General features: G+C 39.5%; 1 protein-coding gene across 1 annotated transcript; it reads right to left on the bottom strand.

The window, feature by feature from the left end:
• Positions 1-574: 574 nt before the first annotated feature.
• Slf (C-type lectin domain-containing protein slf) lies at positions 575-16,597 on the bottom strand. The gene is made up of 4 exons (XM_070670585.1): positions 16,053-16,597; positions 14,771-14,906; positions 5,371-5,550; positions 575-1,947 (listed from the first exon to the last, which is right to left on the bottom strand). The coding sequence occupies exons 2-4, from the start codon at positions 14,904-14,906 to the stop codon at positions 1,565-1,567; spliced, it is 699 nt and encodes a 232-aa protein (XP_070526686.1). The 5' UTR covers positions 16,053-16,597; the 3' UTR covers positions 575-1,564.
• Between the last annotated feature and the right edge of the window lie 999 nt (positions 16,598-17,596).

The raw sequence follows: 17,596 nt of genomic DNA, 5'->3' as shown, positions 1-17,596 counted from the left end.
GGTGCATTGAATACCGTAAGTGAGCGAAGTTCGTTTATCGACGACTGAATATTTTTAATTCACTAAAAATTTTATTTAAAAAAACAAAATTATTACATTTTATATCCTGAAAACTAAAACTGTATCAAAAAAAAAAATTTAACACCGAGATTTATTTAATAAACGTTTCCATTACTTCTAAAATTTAATAGCGAATTGATAATATTATATTTATAATTTTACGAGATTTATAATTATTGGATATTATATTTTTTTTATATTTTATAAATATGTATTTGTCGTTATGGTGCAAGAACTTTATTTAGAACTACTTGGTTGATCATACGAAGATTTTTTACCGACGATACGGAGACTACTTACAACCTCAGGTAAATTTTATCAGGTAAGATCTTACGATTTGCCGCGATGGTACAGTCTTCGAAGATTCGCATCTGCGAATACAGAATTACAATCTCAGGCTCGACCTATGTATTTAATATTTAATAGATTAACTAATAGATAAATAATCGCTATTGAAATTTGTATTCTTTAGGTTTGAAAATTGCTGAAAAATTTTATATTAAATAATACATGATTCACGTAAGATTAACGTTTATTCATAAATGTACAGAGACTGCCAGCCAAAATATATATCTCAATAAATACATGTACACAATTAATTACTCTCTTTAGCGGATACTGTGATTACAAATTAAAAAAAAAATATATATATATAATTATTATTGAGTTTCTTCGATACGATGAGTGCAAAAAAAAAAAAAAAAAACGCAGCGACGAGACACGTTTGCTCAATGATCAAACAATGCATTTTCTTTTTATATTGAACTTTCATAAATACATTTGTAGAAAATTTATATTATTACTTCTATTCAAATATAGTACAGTAAATTCACAGTATCGAATAAATTTCAATTGAAAGTCGCTATACAATAAAAAACTTGGTATGAATTATTCGCACAAATTTGTTCGTTCTATATTTTTGCTTTTATTTAACAAACATTTTATATAAGCGCATGATATTCCACCAATTGCTCATTTTTATTTTTTTACAGAGTATCGTAAATCATTTTTCGCTGATCACGTCATGGAAATTCACACCGGTATGACAGTATGAATTAATAAAAGCGCCAGAAAGATGTACAAATTATGAAACGATCTCTTATGATTTCAAATAACACTTATTAAAAAAAAAAAAAGAAAAAAAGACAAAAAGAAAAAGATTAAAATATCGCAGTGTTGCATCATATGTAACATATAATTATAAAAATCTTTCGCATTCTAAATTACAAATTTATTTTAGTTAAAAAAAAAAGAAAGAAAGAAAGAAAGAAATGAAAAAAAAAATCACAAAACTTCTTTTCCGTTACGTCACATTCGCGAAGGTTTTTTTTCTGTGATCATTCGAGGATTAAAAAAAATCGCCACGTGGAAATCTCGCGTCTCTGTTTGGCACGTGTCTCGTCGGCACTGCGACGGGAAGTATAGAAGGAAAGGTGAGTGCTGATATGACGCTGATGAACGATCGCATGATCACCACGTAGGTGTCGGGTTGACCGCGATCGCTTTAGAGGCGAATACCGCGGTTGGTGCTGGCCACGTAGTTGAGCAACTCCTCGGAGTCCTCGCAGACGAACGGTTTCTCATGGTAGCACGCAACGTCGTGCCAGGCAATGCCGTCGCTGTAAACGTTGTTCAAGACCGACAGGCAGGATTCGTTGGTGCCGTTGATGTCATACTCCGCATTGTCCGGCTGCCTGACCTTCTTGTGGCCGGTTTGCGACCACGGATTGAAGCTCCAACCAATCGGTGCCTGGTTGGTGGGTGCCATCTTCTCGCGATTCGCCGACCAGAACCAGCCGTGCAGGGCCTTGGGCTCGAGGTCACGCCGGTTCTCGCAGCCCTTGAAGTCGCAGAGGCGTCCGGACGTCCAAATGTAAGGAACGTCGTCTGAGAAAAGGAAAAAGAAATTTCGTATGAGAATCGATTTGCGAAGCGAGAGTGTCTAAAGAATATTTTCGACAAAATCTAGCAGTCGTTAAGTTGACAATTTTATTTCCGAAAGCTTAGGCTTTCCCTATCAGAAGATCTGCGTCGTTGAAATAAACTCTAAATAATTTAACAGATGGGCGCGCGCGATTATTAAATATGAGATTCGAAATTAAGTACATCCTTTCGTAATGTTCATTGCTATTTAAAAACCCGGACTGATGAGTGTCGCGGACTTATAATTTCTTATCGGAAAGTGATGATTATAGAGAAACCTAAACCTAAACAGCGATTCGAGGTGTACGCGCCGGGTGGAATAACTTTACGGCCGCGTGATTAAACGGGAAGACCGATCACGCGGCGTTTTCGAGCGAAATCAATTCGGTGTTATCTTACTTTCGCCAGACTTGCAAAGAGATTTATGCACAGCACGATGTTATATAAAAAGACGAGTCTCTATAGCCTCAACCCACTTCAAGACCCCCGCATTACCTTGAAAACTGTCGTTACACTCACCGACTCATCTCCCACGATTCCTCGTCGTGATGAATATCGCTCGTGATGAGCAGGTATCATCGCGATTAAGATAATTGCGGCTAAAGGCGACAGTGAAATCTGACGAACGTCCCGGTAATTTGTATCTATTCGTAAGCGGTGCCTATTCGATTTACAATTCGTGCGATTACGATTGACATTGCGGTTTAATTTTCCTGGCTCCTCGATGAATTAAATTTCTAATTAATTTATTTTTCAATTTAAATAATAAATTAAATAATTTACGTGAGTTTCCTGTCTAAAAGAAAAAAAAATATTGGCGTTACGCGTGAGTTAGCTGTTTTAATTATTCCCGCCTCGTGCAAAGTGAGAGTGACGTCAGATGTTCATTTTACCGCGTGCGATTTTTTTTTATTAAGAAATACATTTTTACGAAAAGGAAATTTATTCGATTATTAGATTATTAGATCATTTTTGGAGCTTGCTCGAAGAGGCGATTTGTAACGGCGATCTAAGCTTGAACGTAATCTCGGAAGCGTGAATAAACATGCTCGAGCGTCGATTATTTTTTAGGAGAAGACGCTTCGAGCTCCGAGAACATCTGTTTACGTTTTGTTTTTTTAGCCGACTCGGCGTTGAGGTAGGCGGGTTTCGAGAATATCGCGCGAGCAGGACAACGATCAGTTGACGATCGACTCTATCTGTCTCACTCTTTTTACGCGGTCCTCTCTTTCTATCTAAGGGCCGAAATCTAATGGTCACTTCAGTCTAGTTGCGGAACTTCGGGCGTGCGGACGTGTCGCTAATCGCTCCGCAATTACGCGTATTTTTGACCGCGGATAGGACAGTCTCGCGAGCGAACAAGCGTCGACGACGTCGAGCCGGGAGCGAGCGATCATATTCTGTACTTTTCCGTCATTCAACTCATCGTTCTGGCTCGGTTTCGTGCGTCGAAAAAAGTGCTTCGGAACGACAAAGTTATGTGGCGGGTGCAGCACCGTACGGAGCGTCCGGCGTGAATTGCGCGGCAATTGCATCGGATATTTTCGGACTGGAGCTCCCATTACAATTTTCTTCGGCAGATTCCGGCGATCACACCATCTTCAGAGTGAGAGATCCGCACGTCGTCCGTCTTTGTCGTTCGCGGCCGGGATTCTCGTTCCAGCTTCGAGCAAGTGACTTTTTGAGGAACTTAAGGACGATCAAGTGCGCGGGGAAGGTTTAATAATCGCGGCTCGTCTCGTTCGTTGCTCGGCGCGAGTTCTGGATCTCGTTCGTTGTCGCCGGACGAGAATCGAGCGAAGAATCAAAAGGCGACGCTTTACATCGTGGCCGGTAACTTGTTTCGAACTCGAGGACGACTCGACGAAGACCAGGAAGAAGTGAGCATCGCTACGAATATCGGGACTTTGTACGACGGAACAGATGATCGCTCGTCGCGCTTCTTTGTTTTAATCGTAAATCGCCGCGATAACCCACCGTCGTTCTTTCGGTCGTTCGTCTCGCGAGTGAAAGTGTTAGTGACAGTGACAGTAATTTAAAAAAAAAAGAGCAGAGTAGTGTAAAATAGTGCCAAGGGATTTAAAGTGCTACATGACGTCTGGATAATCCGGAAACTACGCCAGAAGGAAGGAAGGAAGGAAGGAAGGATGGACGGACGGACGGACAAAAACCTAACCTAACCGGAAGATACAAAGGTAAGTGAACCGGCCGTCACTTAATAATAATTCATCACAAAGAAATTATTATAATTAACTACTATCCGAACCTAATAACGTGTGCGAATTAAAATCTTTAAAAAAAAAACAACGCGCGCACAATTTCTTCGAGCTAAATAAATTTTTTAATTTTTTTTTTTTTTCTGACCTAATTAAAAAATTATAAAACGGAACAGAAATATTTTTCACAACTTTAGAACATACATACTTTAGAATATGTATGTTAACAACTATTTAAAATTATTTGGTACAATCGGTCAAGTTTAATTAAATATCTAATAACGTAAAAAAGTAATAAAAGTAAAAGCAGCTAGTTACAGCTAAGATCTTTTTTTTTTTTTCTTTTGTTAATTGCACTTTCGGCTTACAAATGCCTTTAAACGCACCGCGCTGTAGCCGAAAGGTCGTAATAAAGAGAATGAGAGAATAAAGGGAAGGCATCGTCGTTAATCATCCGAATCGAAGACACGGTGATGTTCCACGTCGAGGCACTTGTTTCGAAATACTGCCGAATGACTATCGCGTGGATGAAAGTTGCCGCGGTAAAAATTTGTGCCGGTGTCGATATTTACGACTCGCTACCATCGTCACCGCGGTTGTATTCCGTGTGAAAACTTTCTAAGGCCCGTTCCACCGAAGGGACGAATAAATTTACCATTCTCCACTCGAATTCGTACTTCCTTATTAGTATCGGGCACGCTACGTACTCTAATAAATTACGGATATAAATAAGAGAGCTACAACATTTTGCAAACGACGCCTCGCCGCTCGTCATCGATCGGGAAACGTAAAAGAAAATATCTCAATAGTATATTTTACTAAATAAATGAAATACGATAATTACAATCGTGTCTAAAAACGAATAAACGGCGAGGGAATTTAATTCGATTAGATTTAATAAAGCAATATATATAAATTAAAGAAAAACTTTTTTATAACGCCGGTAATTTTTTTTTTTTTTTTTTTCTACGAAATTGTGCTTAAGAATGATCTCACTCCGCGTTCCCTTTTTTTTTTTTACCATAAAAATAAACCGCTCTATCCTTCGATCACTGCATTGATCTCTAATTAACAATGTCGAGCAGTAGGAATGATTCATAAAGGGATGACGCAAGGGTACACGTCGGCGCGTTTCATGTCCATTCGTCGCGAGAATAAATTAAGTACTTACTCTGCTGGATGAGCCTGAAGACCATATTGTTCTCCTCTTGGGTTTCCATCGAAATGAGATCCATGCAGTATTCCCTGCAAATGTTTCTAGCGTCTAGCCAGTCCACTTTCTGATTGGCATGAGCCGGCACGTGCCCGCTGTAGAAGTAGTTATGCCCTCGGAAGTTAAACTGCTTCGGTCCTGCAAAGCGTTTTATTACATAAAATTCAGATCTTAATACTCTAATCCTCTAACTACATTTTTTTTCCTTTTTTTTTTCTTTTTTTTTCTTTTTCTTTAATTACTGCCAGTTTGCAATACATCGCGCACGTTATTTCTATTCCTCGACAGAAGGCGAGAGATTCGAGAGTTGGATAAGAAACTGAAGTAGCATTGTATCGTGTCTATAAATGTAAAGAGTATTAGCTTCCCTATTATCGTCGCATTATTCATGGAAGTGTCACTCGCGGTTTCGCAGAAAGAATGGTAAATCGATGATTATATCAAGCCTCGCAATCGCGCCTTTCTTTCCTGTTAACAGATTCACGATTTAACCGGCGGTTAATAGTTCAGGGGTCAAACAGTTGTTGCGATAGGGTAATCCGTGGATCTAACTAAGCTTCCCGCGACTAAGAACTTGTCTGATGGCGACTAAAGTCGGCCGGTTCCACTTGACAATAAAAAAAAAAAAAAAAAACGATTCTATTCGCTTGAAAGGTCGAAAGATCGCCCACGAAAAAAAATGTTCTTTTCAATTTCTCATTAGCTATTAACGTTCTGTTATACTTAAATTATTTTACTAATTATACGTAACGATATATCAATTTTTTTTTTTTTTATACACCGCGTTTTAATGCACAGCTTTATTAACGCCACGCGTTTGCAGCGTAAATTGTACTTCGTGTAATTAATTAATTTAAAAAAAAAAAAAAAAAGAAACTCGTTTTGTTTCAACTTTTCGAACAGAGGAACTGCGCGCATAGATAAATATATGTTAAGAAAGGATGCCAATGAAAACAACAAGCAAGAATATATTTCTCGATCAGTATTAGCTTCAGAACACGCGACGCGCATAGTAAGAAATACAATTTATGAGAGAATGTATTTTCCATAAATTTAGAAAACTGGCAGTTAAGTTACTACTATAATGTCTTCTTTCATAACTTGTGTTATAGAAGAAAAAAAAAAAGAAAAAAAAGAAAAAGAAAAAAGAAAAAAATAAAAAAGGCTTACTAACTCAATTAAAAGACTCCACGATTTCATGTGTAGCATTTGTCTATGCCGCTATCTAACGCGGCTGTGCTATTTCTCTCGTACGTTTCGCAACTACGTTCTCAGAGAGCTCTTCGTGTTTTCTACTAAACGCTACCAATGCACGGGACGCACGGTTTCGTTCAGCGTCGCGGCCGGGACCGCTAAAGCAAGCACACGTTATTTTATTCCACGGGCAGGGAATCTGTAATCGGCAGCGATGTTAGCGGCAGCGCGTCATTATCATCCGCTTTAAATGTCAACAGTCTTACACTTTTTCCCGGTATTTATGCAGGTATGCCTCTCCCCGTCGACAATTTACGACGTGTGTCTCATTATGAGCGCCTAACGCCGCATTACGAAACGTATATGTGCATACGTATCATTGGGCTGCGTTACGAGAAGCATCTTCTTTCTCGCTTCTTCCATTTTTCCTTCCCCTCCCCGCTCTCTTGGTCTCTCTCTTTTTCTTTTTTTCTCAAACATGTCTCGGGCAACAAAAGGTTCGAGTAGGAGTCGTGAAAAATTTCGGAAAGCTCTAAATATTTTAATCTACAATTTATCAGGCCGAAAGAATATTCGAACGAACGACAGGACACTTTTAACTTGTCGGAACCGGATAAATTAAACGAATGGTCAGCATTTAACGTTTCGGTAAATATTTCGTAATATTTGTGGCCACGCATTACAATGCGACGCGACCTTCTTTTTTTTTTTTTACGATTTAGACGAGCAACGTATACGTACAAAGTATATAATTAATTTTTAATGCTAATTAAATTAAACGAATGGATTTGCGAAGCCCGCGGTCGTCTTTATTTTCGGTAACTCGTCGGCGGCGGCCAGGGCGCTTGTATGTTAATTGAAATTTATTACACGCGCGTTATGCGCGCCGTGATGTAAGAGATACCCATCAAATTTGAATAAAACGAGGAACGAGTCGGCTTTATCACCGATCGTCAGGCGCCCTTTATATTTTACTACTCGTGTGTCCTTGCCCACGTATGTTTTCAGCCGATTGATGATTTTGCCTACTATTTCACGTGAGATTAAACGTGCTAATGTCAAAGGTTGACAGCGGCGATTGCGATTTTTCACATGCCGGGCTTACATTATCTCCGTGACATTACAGTTTTCCGCGCAGGCAGCAAGGCGACAATTTTTCCCGCGAACGAATATCGATTTCTAATAATTATCCTCGAAGCCCGGCGGACTGTTGCCATTTCTGATAAACTAATAAATCACAAAAGGCGACGTTACCCGGCGCCTTTTGCCGGAAAAAGCAATAGGTTAAGTTTTAATTGGAATGTCTTTGAACAAAGTTTTCTCCGCGGATAAGCCGTGTCAGGCATCCCCGCTGCTCAATTCGAAGACCGCCGCTGCCGCGGAGGCAATTGTATTGCGCGTATCGAGGAAGAAGAGACTGCCTGTCAAGATTTACGACATAGGACAAAGTCGTGATTCCCGTTGTCAGTATAAATTTAACGCAGAACTTCGCGTCTATGGTAGATAAGGATTTTATATCCCAGCCGCGTCGCTCTGCCTGCGTTTGATATACGGGACCTGAATCGAATCAAACGTTTCGTAACGCGAACGCTCTGATTAACGATTCACGGTTACAATAAATTCATATCGCGCGTAAATATTGCTTCGAAATGTCCAATAGTTGCTTGATGACTTCTCGAGTTTGAAAAGAAGTGAAGGAACTGGAAATATGCGGATGTCGAAATACGTAGAGTTGTCGAAGTCAATAATATCTTTAAAAAGAAAAAGAAAGAAAAAGAACTTATGACAGAAGCGTGAAAAAATTTGCGTAGAAAATGAAAAACGCTGCACAGGCGGGAGCTCACCGCGAAAGTCGCGATCGTATTTAAAAAGTAACTTACGCTTCCATTGATCGAAGTCGCGTGAGGTCAGTTCAGCGTGTTAAATAGAAAAACGTGCCACCGCGTGTGGAGCTGACGCGAGTTATGCATCGCGATTGCATTAAGCGGAAATCGACACGTAAATATTATAAAACATCCCGCACGTGCGTTTACACTGTCGTATCGCCACCTGGCTGTTCTCGGCCAAATCGATAATCTATGTTTAATCTTGTGATATATTGCATCAATACGACCGCTGGCTTCGCGTGTCATCAACGGGATGAAACACAAATCGATACAATTACATAAATATTCTATTTAGTTAAATTAATAAAATAACAAATTTTTACATTTACAAGAATTTATAAGAATAAGTTTGTATATCATATTTTATTTTTATTTTTTTTTTTTCTTACATTAATGACAGAGATTTTAGATTCAGATTTATAAAAATGTCATGCGCTTCATTGTCATGCCAGCATTATGTGATATTAAATGCGTATTATTAAAAGAACGGTACATGGAAAATGAGTATGCGTGATTATATCATCATTAAATGTGGGGAATTTCTTTTCCTTCGCTCGCACGCAACGACAACGGCGCATCCGCGTGCATCGAACGAAAAAAACGTTCACCTCCTGTCGGACAATCGCAATTTACGATCGTTATATCAGCATCGATTAAACATTTATGCCCCTGGCGCGTCTCACACGTTTGTGTCAAGGAACTCGCGACAGTAATCGCTTTAATCGTGCGAGCTTTTGTCCGCCAAGGATTATAGCGCAGATTCTCTAACGCGACGCTAATGCTGAAGCAACATGTAAGCATCGGTCTAATAACGGATCAACGAAAATCCGTAAGGGCTAAAGATTATTGAAATTTTATCGAAAATCCTTTTTCCAATTTCCCGTTACGGAAGCATTAAAATTGTTCTCGCTAAACTCATTTTAATTAAAAGCTCGTGCTACAAAATTTTTTAAGACCGCAACAAATTTTCAAATTACTAGAAAAATCGTACGAAAAGGTCAAATGTAAAATGCTTTATTAGAACTTTCGCCTTATGTAATGCCGCGACTTTCTATTTTTGTGTGGCAGATAAAGATTAATTTGTGATAGATGATAATTAAAATTCTACGTTTGAATTCGGTATATAATACACGCTACTTTGAGATACTAAGGCTAGAAAAGAAAAAAAAAAATATCGATCGATCTCGCTCGCTTATCGATCAAAGTCATTTCCAGCGGCTGGAAGTAAATTGCATTATTTTCTGCGACAGAAAATATATTTTTCTCGGCTACACACTCCATCCATTTGGACGGATGGAGAAAGCTGATTTAGCAATGTGACAGAGCGTCTATGTATTTCGACAACGCGATTCACTTCCGGCATTATCGCCAGATACATCTAATCTTGATGAACAAATCGACTTTTCGGAGGATAAAATATCAGGCGCTTAATTGACGCTGCGCCTCGTAATAGAAACGCTCTAGACGAGTGCGTCGCTTAATGAGTGACATAATAAAGCGAGTATGTACATTAATGAGCGCGCTCCTCGGGTAAAATGCGGATGTTGCTACAATCGCAGCCGATCTCTGCTAATTGTCACGCAAGCGGATACTAATCGTATGTATTTTTTGCCGCGCTTGAAATCGCGAGACTCGCAAACTCTTGGAAATAACGCGTCATCTTCTTTGACGAAGCGCGTCGCGTCGCGATAAAAATAGGTAAATGTTCGAAAGTGCCATTTCTTTGAAGCACAAAAAGAATAATAATGATAATTAAAAAGAAAGACAGACACTTGCATTTATTCTTATTATTTTTAAAAAAATAAAAAAATAAAATATGAATAATATTCAACACATAATGATAACAAATTATTAAATTAAAAATAAAATCGATACGACGTAGGGAAATTTCTTATGTAGCGTGATCGATTATTTGTCGCAGAATTACACTTTCGTTTCGCCGAAGTACAAAAATAGTAAAGTAATTATAATAACGGCAGAGTCTTTCTTTCGTTTTAATCGAACGTGCTGTTTTACGAGGGAATTCGACGGGAGGCAGTTTCTCGATCGCGAACGAGATCAGTGGGTCGGCGACGACGAGTCGTGAATAAACAACACGTTCCGAGCACGGAGGCGAAGGAAAAGGAAACTCGTGGCTCTCCGCACGAGCTGCCAGGCGAAGGTGAAACTTTTTCTCTTTGCACGGCGGGTCAATGGGTCCCGACACGGCTTGTCTCGCACCGGGGATAACGGTTTTCCCCAGATTCTTCCCTTTCGGTTTCGCGAAACGAGCGTTTGATATTCGCAAACAAATTGACGATTACCATTCAAGAATATTACAGCGGCGCGCTGTTCGAGTCTGATATTTTTCTTCTATAAAAATTTCGTTGTCGCAGAAAAATTATTGTAACGTCCGTGGAAGCGCGTAGCTGTATTAAAAAAATACATTTTATCTTTCTTTATTTTATTTTTTTTTTTTTTTGCGAATTATATCTGGTTGACTTTACACTCGCAAACAACACGCGGAGGGATAATCCTCCGCAGAGTGTTGTTGTCCGATTTCGCAAGCAGTTCCTGACATTTTCGTGGCGATGTAGCGCCGGCCTTTTGTAGAGTTGTCAGTCAGTCAACCTCACAAGTAAGATTGCAACAGCTGATCGGTCAACCGCACTGTCATAAGGCGATTTAACGGCGATTTGTTAGCGACGGTCTTTTATTCGGCGTCAGCCGTGTTACGTAATTGTGATTAACGGCGGTATAATACGTCTATTAACCTTACGCGATTGTCTGCCTCGATTTTTTTTAATTTTATTATTTTATTTTATTTTTTTCAATTCGATACTTGCGAAATTGTCCTTATCACGCTTTTGAGTCCGTCATGAAGTCACTTACAGCGGAATAAAAAATCGTTACCACGAAAGGAACAAGTGGCAGCTTGCGAAAGCTGCGCAGAATATTATTTAATTAATTGTATATTACAGTTATTATCAATTTCATTATCAAAGATATTTCATCGCTGCATAATAAATTCAAGTCACGCGTTCCGGCGCGTGAAATAAAAAGGCTATCCTTCAAGTACGAGACTGCTATCCGTCAAATATCATCGGCGCGTTATTACGTGTTCTCGTTAACAAGAGATCATGGAATAAGTATAGCTCGCAAAGCCTATCTTTACTATTTTTCTCTACGCGCGGCAATATATTACAATGCTTTACAGACCACACGTATCGGCGATTTGACGCGCAGCGAGGCAGATTTTCACTTCGCGCTACGGCTCGACAGGAAAATTCGAAAATTGTATAAAATTACCGCGTCTAACATCCTCGACTGTAATTACAATATGCGCGAGAGTAATGTGGCAAAGCATGCGGACGCTTAATCGCGTATCTTCATCGTAATAGCACCGTCGGACACCGGTTTAATAGGCCGATGAGTATTATATAATATCCACGGCCGATACTTGTTCACGTGTTACTCAACGAGCGTGTCATTACCGCTCGCTTTAACAGTACAAGACGTGCCGCGCACACCCCGCGCGTTCCGGCGTATCGCACCGACGGGCTCTCCGCGATATTCCCGTGGGTTTATAAAAATTTATTACAATACTCGGTTAATTCTTTATCTAAACGGACGGAGAGGCGAAAGGATCCGACGGCGCGATCTACATTCGTTATCCGCGGATATACGAGCGGGCCTCCGACGATGTAACGGCGCGAGTCTTATCCGATGATACAAATGCAGATAAAATTCTTACTCGTGTGTTTATATCTTTTTGCCGATGTTAAATATACATTAACTTTTTTTTTTCTTTTTTTTCTGCGCGCGTAAGTCTGCCGCGTACAACGTAAAGTTCACCTACGGCAGAGTTCTTAGAACGTTATCACAAAATTCATTGTACATACGTGACAATGACTCGCGCGTCCTATCTCAAGCGTTCCCGCGTTCCTTTTTCTTTTCTTTTTTTTCCCTGCACGTCGCGCAGGCAACTATGGGGTTTCTTTATCACGTTCCCGCGCATTCTTTGGCGCGCGTGCACCTGCATTGACACGCTTATTACGTTACTTTTTCTTGACGCGAGCGCGAAGATCACGCTACATCTGATTACTATTGACTCGGTCGGCGAGCTCTATCCTGCCATCCTGCCTGCGATCGGACATTCCAGGGGAGCGAGCATGCAATCATTAGGTTGTTAGGTGATTGTGGTCGTATCCGAACATCATTACGTTGCACCATTGCGGCAAAGCCGATTCACTCCCACGGTCTATCCGTGCCTCTCACGTTATTAAATACCGTAGAAATGCGACCATTTGGAAATTCCGTATTCCTCCCTGTCTCCGCGTTGCACTTTGACTTCGCGCGCGCGTTGCTCCACATTCCTGCACACTCCGCTCGGTTTCGCTTCCTTCGGAGGGAAACCTTTCGCGCGGACGGCGCGGCGCGAGCGTCCCGTTTTCATTCGGTACAATCCTCGCTCGCGCTAATGAATTAAATAAAACTTTCTTTCTCTTTATCCGCGTTATACAAGCGCGATTACGTAACGCAGGAAGGCACGGCGAATTACCGATCGGTAATGATCAATCAAGGTCGTCCAGCGTGATTCTTTTTAGCGCCGTCTTCTTTTTTTTACTTGCTTCGACGTTAATCGGTCATTTTTAATTGGTCATTATTTCAATGAATCGTTTTTATTTTGTTTGTTTTTTTTTTTTGCGGGTGTAGACCAGCGGCGTTAATAATTTGCGAGAGATAGGCGAGCGCATTACCATTCGAATAACCGTCGGTGTCCTTGCCTCGTGACGTCATTAATGAAGATCTTACTGAATTAATCCGACGCGTACAACAATGTTGGGACATCCTTACGGAAATCGTCTGACCGAAGGCAATGGTAATTCAGTGGTGCTTAACATTAGTATTGCGTTACAAGCGATCATTTTGTGAACTATACGCCGCAAGAGTGAATTGGAATACCATTAGTCGAGGAGATTGCTACTTAAACGAGTAGAAAGCAGATTGTCGCAATCATTCGGTAGCAAAATAGTAGTAGATATTTGTTGCATCGGAGATACGTTAAGGCGATATAAAATATTATTCGCGGAAACACATACATACATTACATCGTCCGTGTTCTTTGTTTCTTTAAAGAAAGAAAAAAAAATCCAGTACAACCGCGTTACTTCATAATTATTATTCCGTTGCAGTAAGATATCAATTCTTTTTAAATCGCAAAAATATATTTCATACGTCGGCGAAACGTGTCCGTATTTTGAGAGAAGTATTTTTTTTTCCGCGAAATTAAGTCAATTCTTTTTTAAAAAAAAGCGGCCGTGCCTCGGACGAGGCACGGCCGGGGGCTTTGATCGAGTGGCGTCGAGAAAGTGTACGTCGGACAAGATAAAGAATCGCCAGGAAAGTTCGCGATGCAGTATTATCGGGAACCTGTTGGTGGTAACAAGTGGACGCAAGCCGGTACCACCTACTCACGGTGATCAAAAGTGAATACCCGGGGCGCGTGGCTTGCACAAGAGCCGAGAGAGGCTGCGTCTGCTTTTAAAAGTAAACTCGTAGCTCGTGAAATTGCGCGACCGGGGGCCTTCCCTCGCCCCCCTCCGTCTTCTCGGCGTGTATCAGCATTGTAACCTCGATTCCTTTGAGAGACGGCGCGACGGTGCCGCGCATCCCGAGACGCACGATTGCCCCTTCTGCGAGCTGTGCGGCGATGAAAGTCCGCCTTGCGTTTTCTTGTTTTACGGGAGTTTTACGCGCGGGTGATCTAATCAAGGTAGGCCCCCGGACGGCTTTCGTGAGCCAGGCGCATCGCCGTTGCTACCAATTCCGTGGTGCTTTTCCCTTCCACCGGGTTGAAAACCGGTTGACACGCGTAATTAAACCGTTTAACTACTTGCTCCGTATTTGCGTAATAGCGCGAGACCATTGTATACGAGATATCACGAAGTTGTCATCTCGATTACGAAAGCGAGAGCGGCTAATTAAATTTATTAAGCCCTCGAATAAATTAAGATTATTTCCATGCTTTCATAAATCGTAATAAGAAATTATTAATGGACGAATTACTTTGATTTAATGCTTCTGGCTCACGCAATCTAATGGTATCGGAGATAAATTTTCTCAGTCTTCTCATATCGCGCTCGTTAACGGTACGGAATTAAATTCAACGAAAGTCGAATGAAAATCGCGTGAAATTAAGACTAAACACGTCGTCCGCGCGATCCGTCGTTATTTTTTCCCGTGGTACGCGGCGGATCATGATTCAGGTATTTTTCCGGATTTTAGAAAGTACTTACGATTCGAGCACTTCTGCGGTATCGGAAGAGACAAGAATCTTCCAGGTCGGTTACTGTGCGGTCGAGCTTCATTGATCGCCGGCTCAGCGTTAACGAACGCCGCGAGAAGCACTATGGCCAGCGGCACCAGCATCATCTATCACACGATAGTAGAAAGATTATTATTACGGATAATAAAGCGAAGACGAGCGTAGCTTATAATTTTCTAATTTACAATTTTTTTTTTTATTATTCGTTTAGCCGATTCAGCAGGTCCGCGTGTAGCTAGTAGAAAGATTATTATTAAATTTAATAGATAAATCGTTGAACAATTTTCGTATGTTAATCGGCGGGATAGTTATTTAAATATTGATTTAGATAGCGAGATATCACGAATTCATCGGCTTATTACGATCGCTCTGCGACAGTCGGTGAGAGTTTTGTATATTACGCCGTTGACATACAGGTACGCGATTTCATTTCACCGACACACGCTGTTCTTTTCCATCAGGCAGAAGTTTCTCTTAGGGAGTGTCTCGTCTAACAAAGTCACAAAACAGTTTTTTTTTTTTTTTTTTATGCGTGGATGTCAATACCGTTAATTATCCATTCGTTACGTGATCCGTCATTAATATTGATATCGATTGGAAGTTTCTCCGGTGAGTGTAGGAAAACAATGATCAAGTAATGACTTTGAAAGATAATAAAGAATTTTTTTTTTCTACAGACATTATCTTTACAATTTGTAAAATTTGTTATCTCATACGCGCGAATTGTTACAAGTTTAACAGTATTTTTTATTTTTTTATTTTTTTCAATTAATGTTAATTATGCTATATATAATACAATACACTCTCTCCTCCTTTCTCTGAATGATATCACTTTCACCGAAATTCTATCAATCTTTTTACATTACTTACAATTAATTTATTACATTCTATCATATTTAGGGAAGTGGAAAAATAAAAATTTTTAACGTTGAAAATCTATCCTCTACGTACTAGTTACAAAAAGTATTTTTTAATCTCAATTAGCAAATATGAAAAGTACTCAATGAGTTTTAATTACGAATTAGATTTAAAAGTTTTGAATTAAATGTTACCTAGCTCCATTTTCGACGCTTTCGGCGAAGAAGAAAATATAAATTTGTCTTATCTGTATTTTTATAATATGCACGTTATGCATTTTTCGTCGTCACATTAAATCGGTCGAGTATCTTATTTTCCAACGTGAAAACTCGAACTTCCCGAGGTATCATAGATTTTTAATCCGTCCGGATGTTGCCCGGATTTATGGCACTCACCTTTGTATCACTTGTCTCTTGGAAAAAACAATGGATAAGACTTGAAAGACGGTGGTTAAAGAAACGTGGTCACTGTTAGGATATGAAGAGACAGGCACCTTTACCGTCGATTATATAGAAAAGGTCCCCACCAGGCTGCGGACTCATCCCACCCTTCGCTACAAGGACCCAGAAAGATGTTTCCGATCGAGACCTCAGTCATAATTAGTTCGAATAATTAAGAGCCCCGAGATCCCGCGCATTGATTCACGAGAAGAAAGCAATAAACGTGGGAGGGCAATTTCGCACTTTCTTTCATTTTCTTTAACGCGAACCAAATCCGGCCCGTTATGCGGGAATCAAAAGGATGGATTTAATGGAAAAAGACGACAGGCGATAATTGATTGACATAGCAAGTAACGAGAATAACTTACGCCATCATTCTGTAAGATTGTATAAGAGGTATTAATTCAGGATGCTTCGTTAATTTTAATAAAGTCACGATTACATTTTTGTGACGTACGCGATATAGTTTCTAAAACAATGATTATTAAGTAATCTTTTAGGAGCAAAAATAATTCTTCATCGTGATAATTTTTGTGTAAATAATGTTAAGATAAAATGCATCTGAATATGACAAAAGTATTTTTTTTTTTTTATACAACGATAGGTAGAATTTTTATTTTAAATACAATAAATTTTGAATAGAGACAAAAAAATAGAAAAAGAAAAAAATTAAGAAGAGTTCAAGAGCCACTTAAAAATTTTATAAATGCAGTTCTGTCGAAAGAGAAAGACAAGATTGTTCGACGGTACGTTGATCTAATCGAACTTAAAGCGGCCGAGCGATCGATCAATGTTCACCTATATTCTTTTTCCATGCGTTTAATGATAGGATAGGTTGAAGTTAACAGCTAATAACAGTTGGAGTAAACTCTTTGTTCCCACAATCATACCGGCACGATGCGCTCGGTTACGCGATCAGTAATTTATAACTAATTTTTATTCGCGTGTCACGAGCTTGTTTGACTAATGTTTCGGTACAAGTTTGAGCTTTTAAATAAAATAAGTTTTAAACATAAAAATTCTTTCTATTAAACAAAATATTTTATTTTGTATTCTTGTTAAAAAAACAAAAGAATAATAATTTCAAGAATACCTTTTTTTTTAAATTTTCTACAAATTTAAATCTCTGTAATTAAGCTAAAGAACTATTTCCGAAATATTCGTTCTTTAGTTAAGACATCTCGTGCGATTGAACTGAATCCTCGGCAGTTCGTCTTAACGTATTGGATTTATTTATTAGAGGTCTCGCGTTAATTAATGTCTGACCTAGAAAATTGTATTTTGTTCGGACATTCGCCGACGTATTTATCGTCATTATGAATTCAAGCACACACTACGTGCTAATAGTCGCAATAACGGATGAAAAAAGACTTTCTATTTCTTTGAGGTTCTTTTAATTCAAGTGCGGCCGCACGTTTCGTTCGTTTCACATGCTAATATAGGATCTTTTGATCACGAAAATCTCTTTCATTGATAAAAGCGGCGGAGCACCGATCGTT

Source organism: Cardiocondyla obscurior, linkage group LG21 (genome assembly GCF_019399895.1).
Source record: "Cardiocondyla obscurior isolate alpha-2009 linkage group LG21, Cobs3.1, whole genome shotgun sequence".
NCBI classification, from domain to species: Eukaryota; Metazoa; Arthropoda; class Insecta; order Hymenoptera; family Formicidae; genus Cardiocondyla; species Cardiocondyla obscurior.
This window is presented reverse-complemented; position numbering and strand designations above follow the sequence as displayed.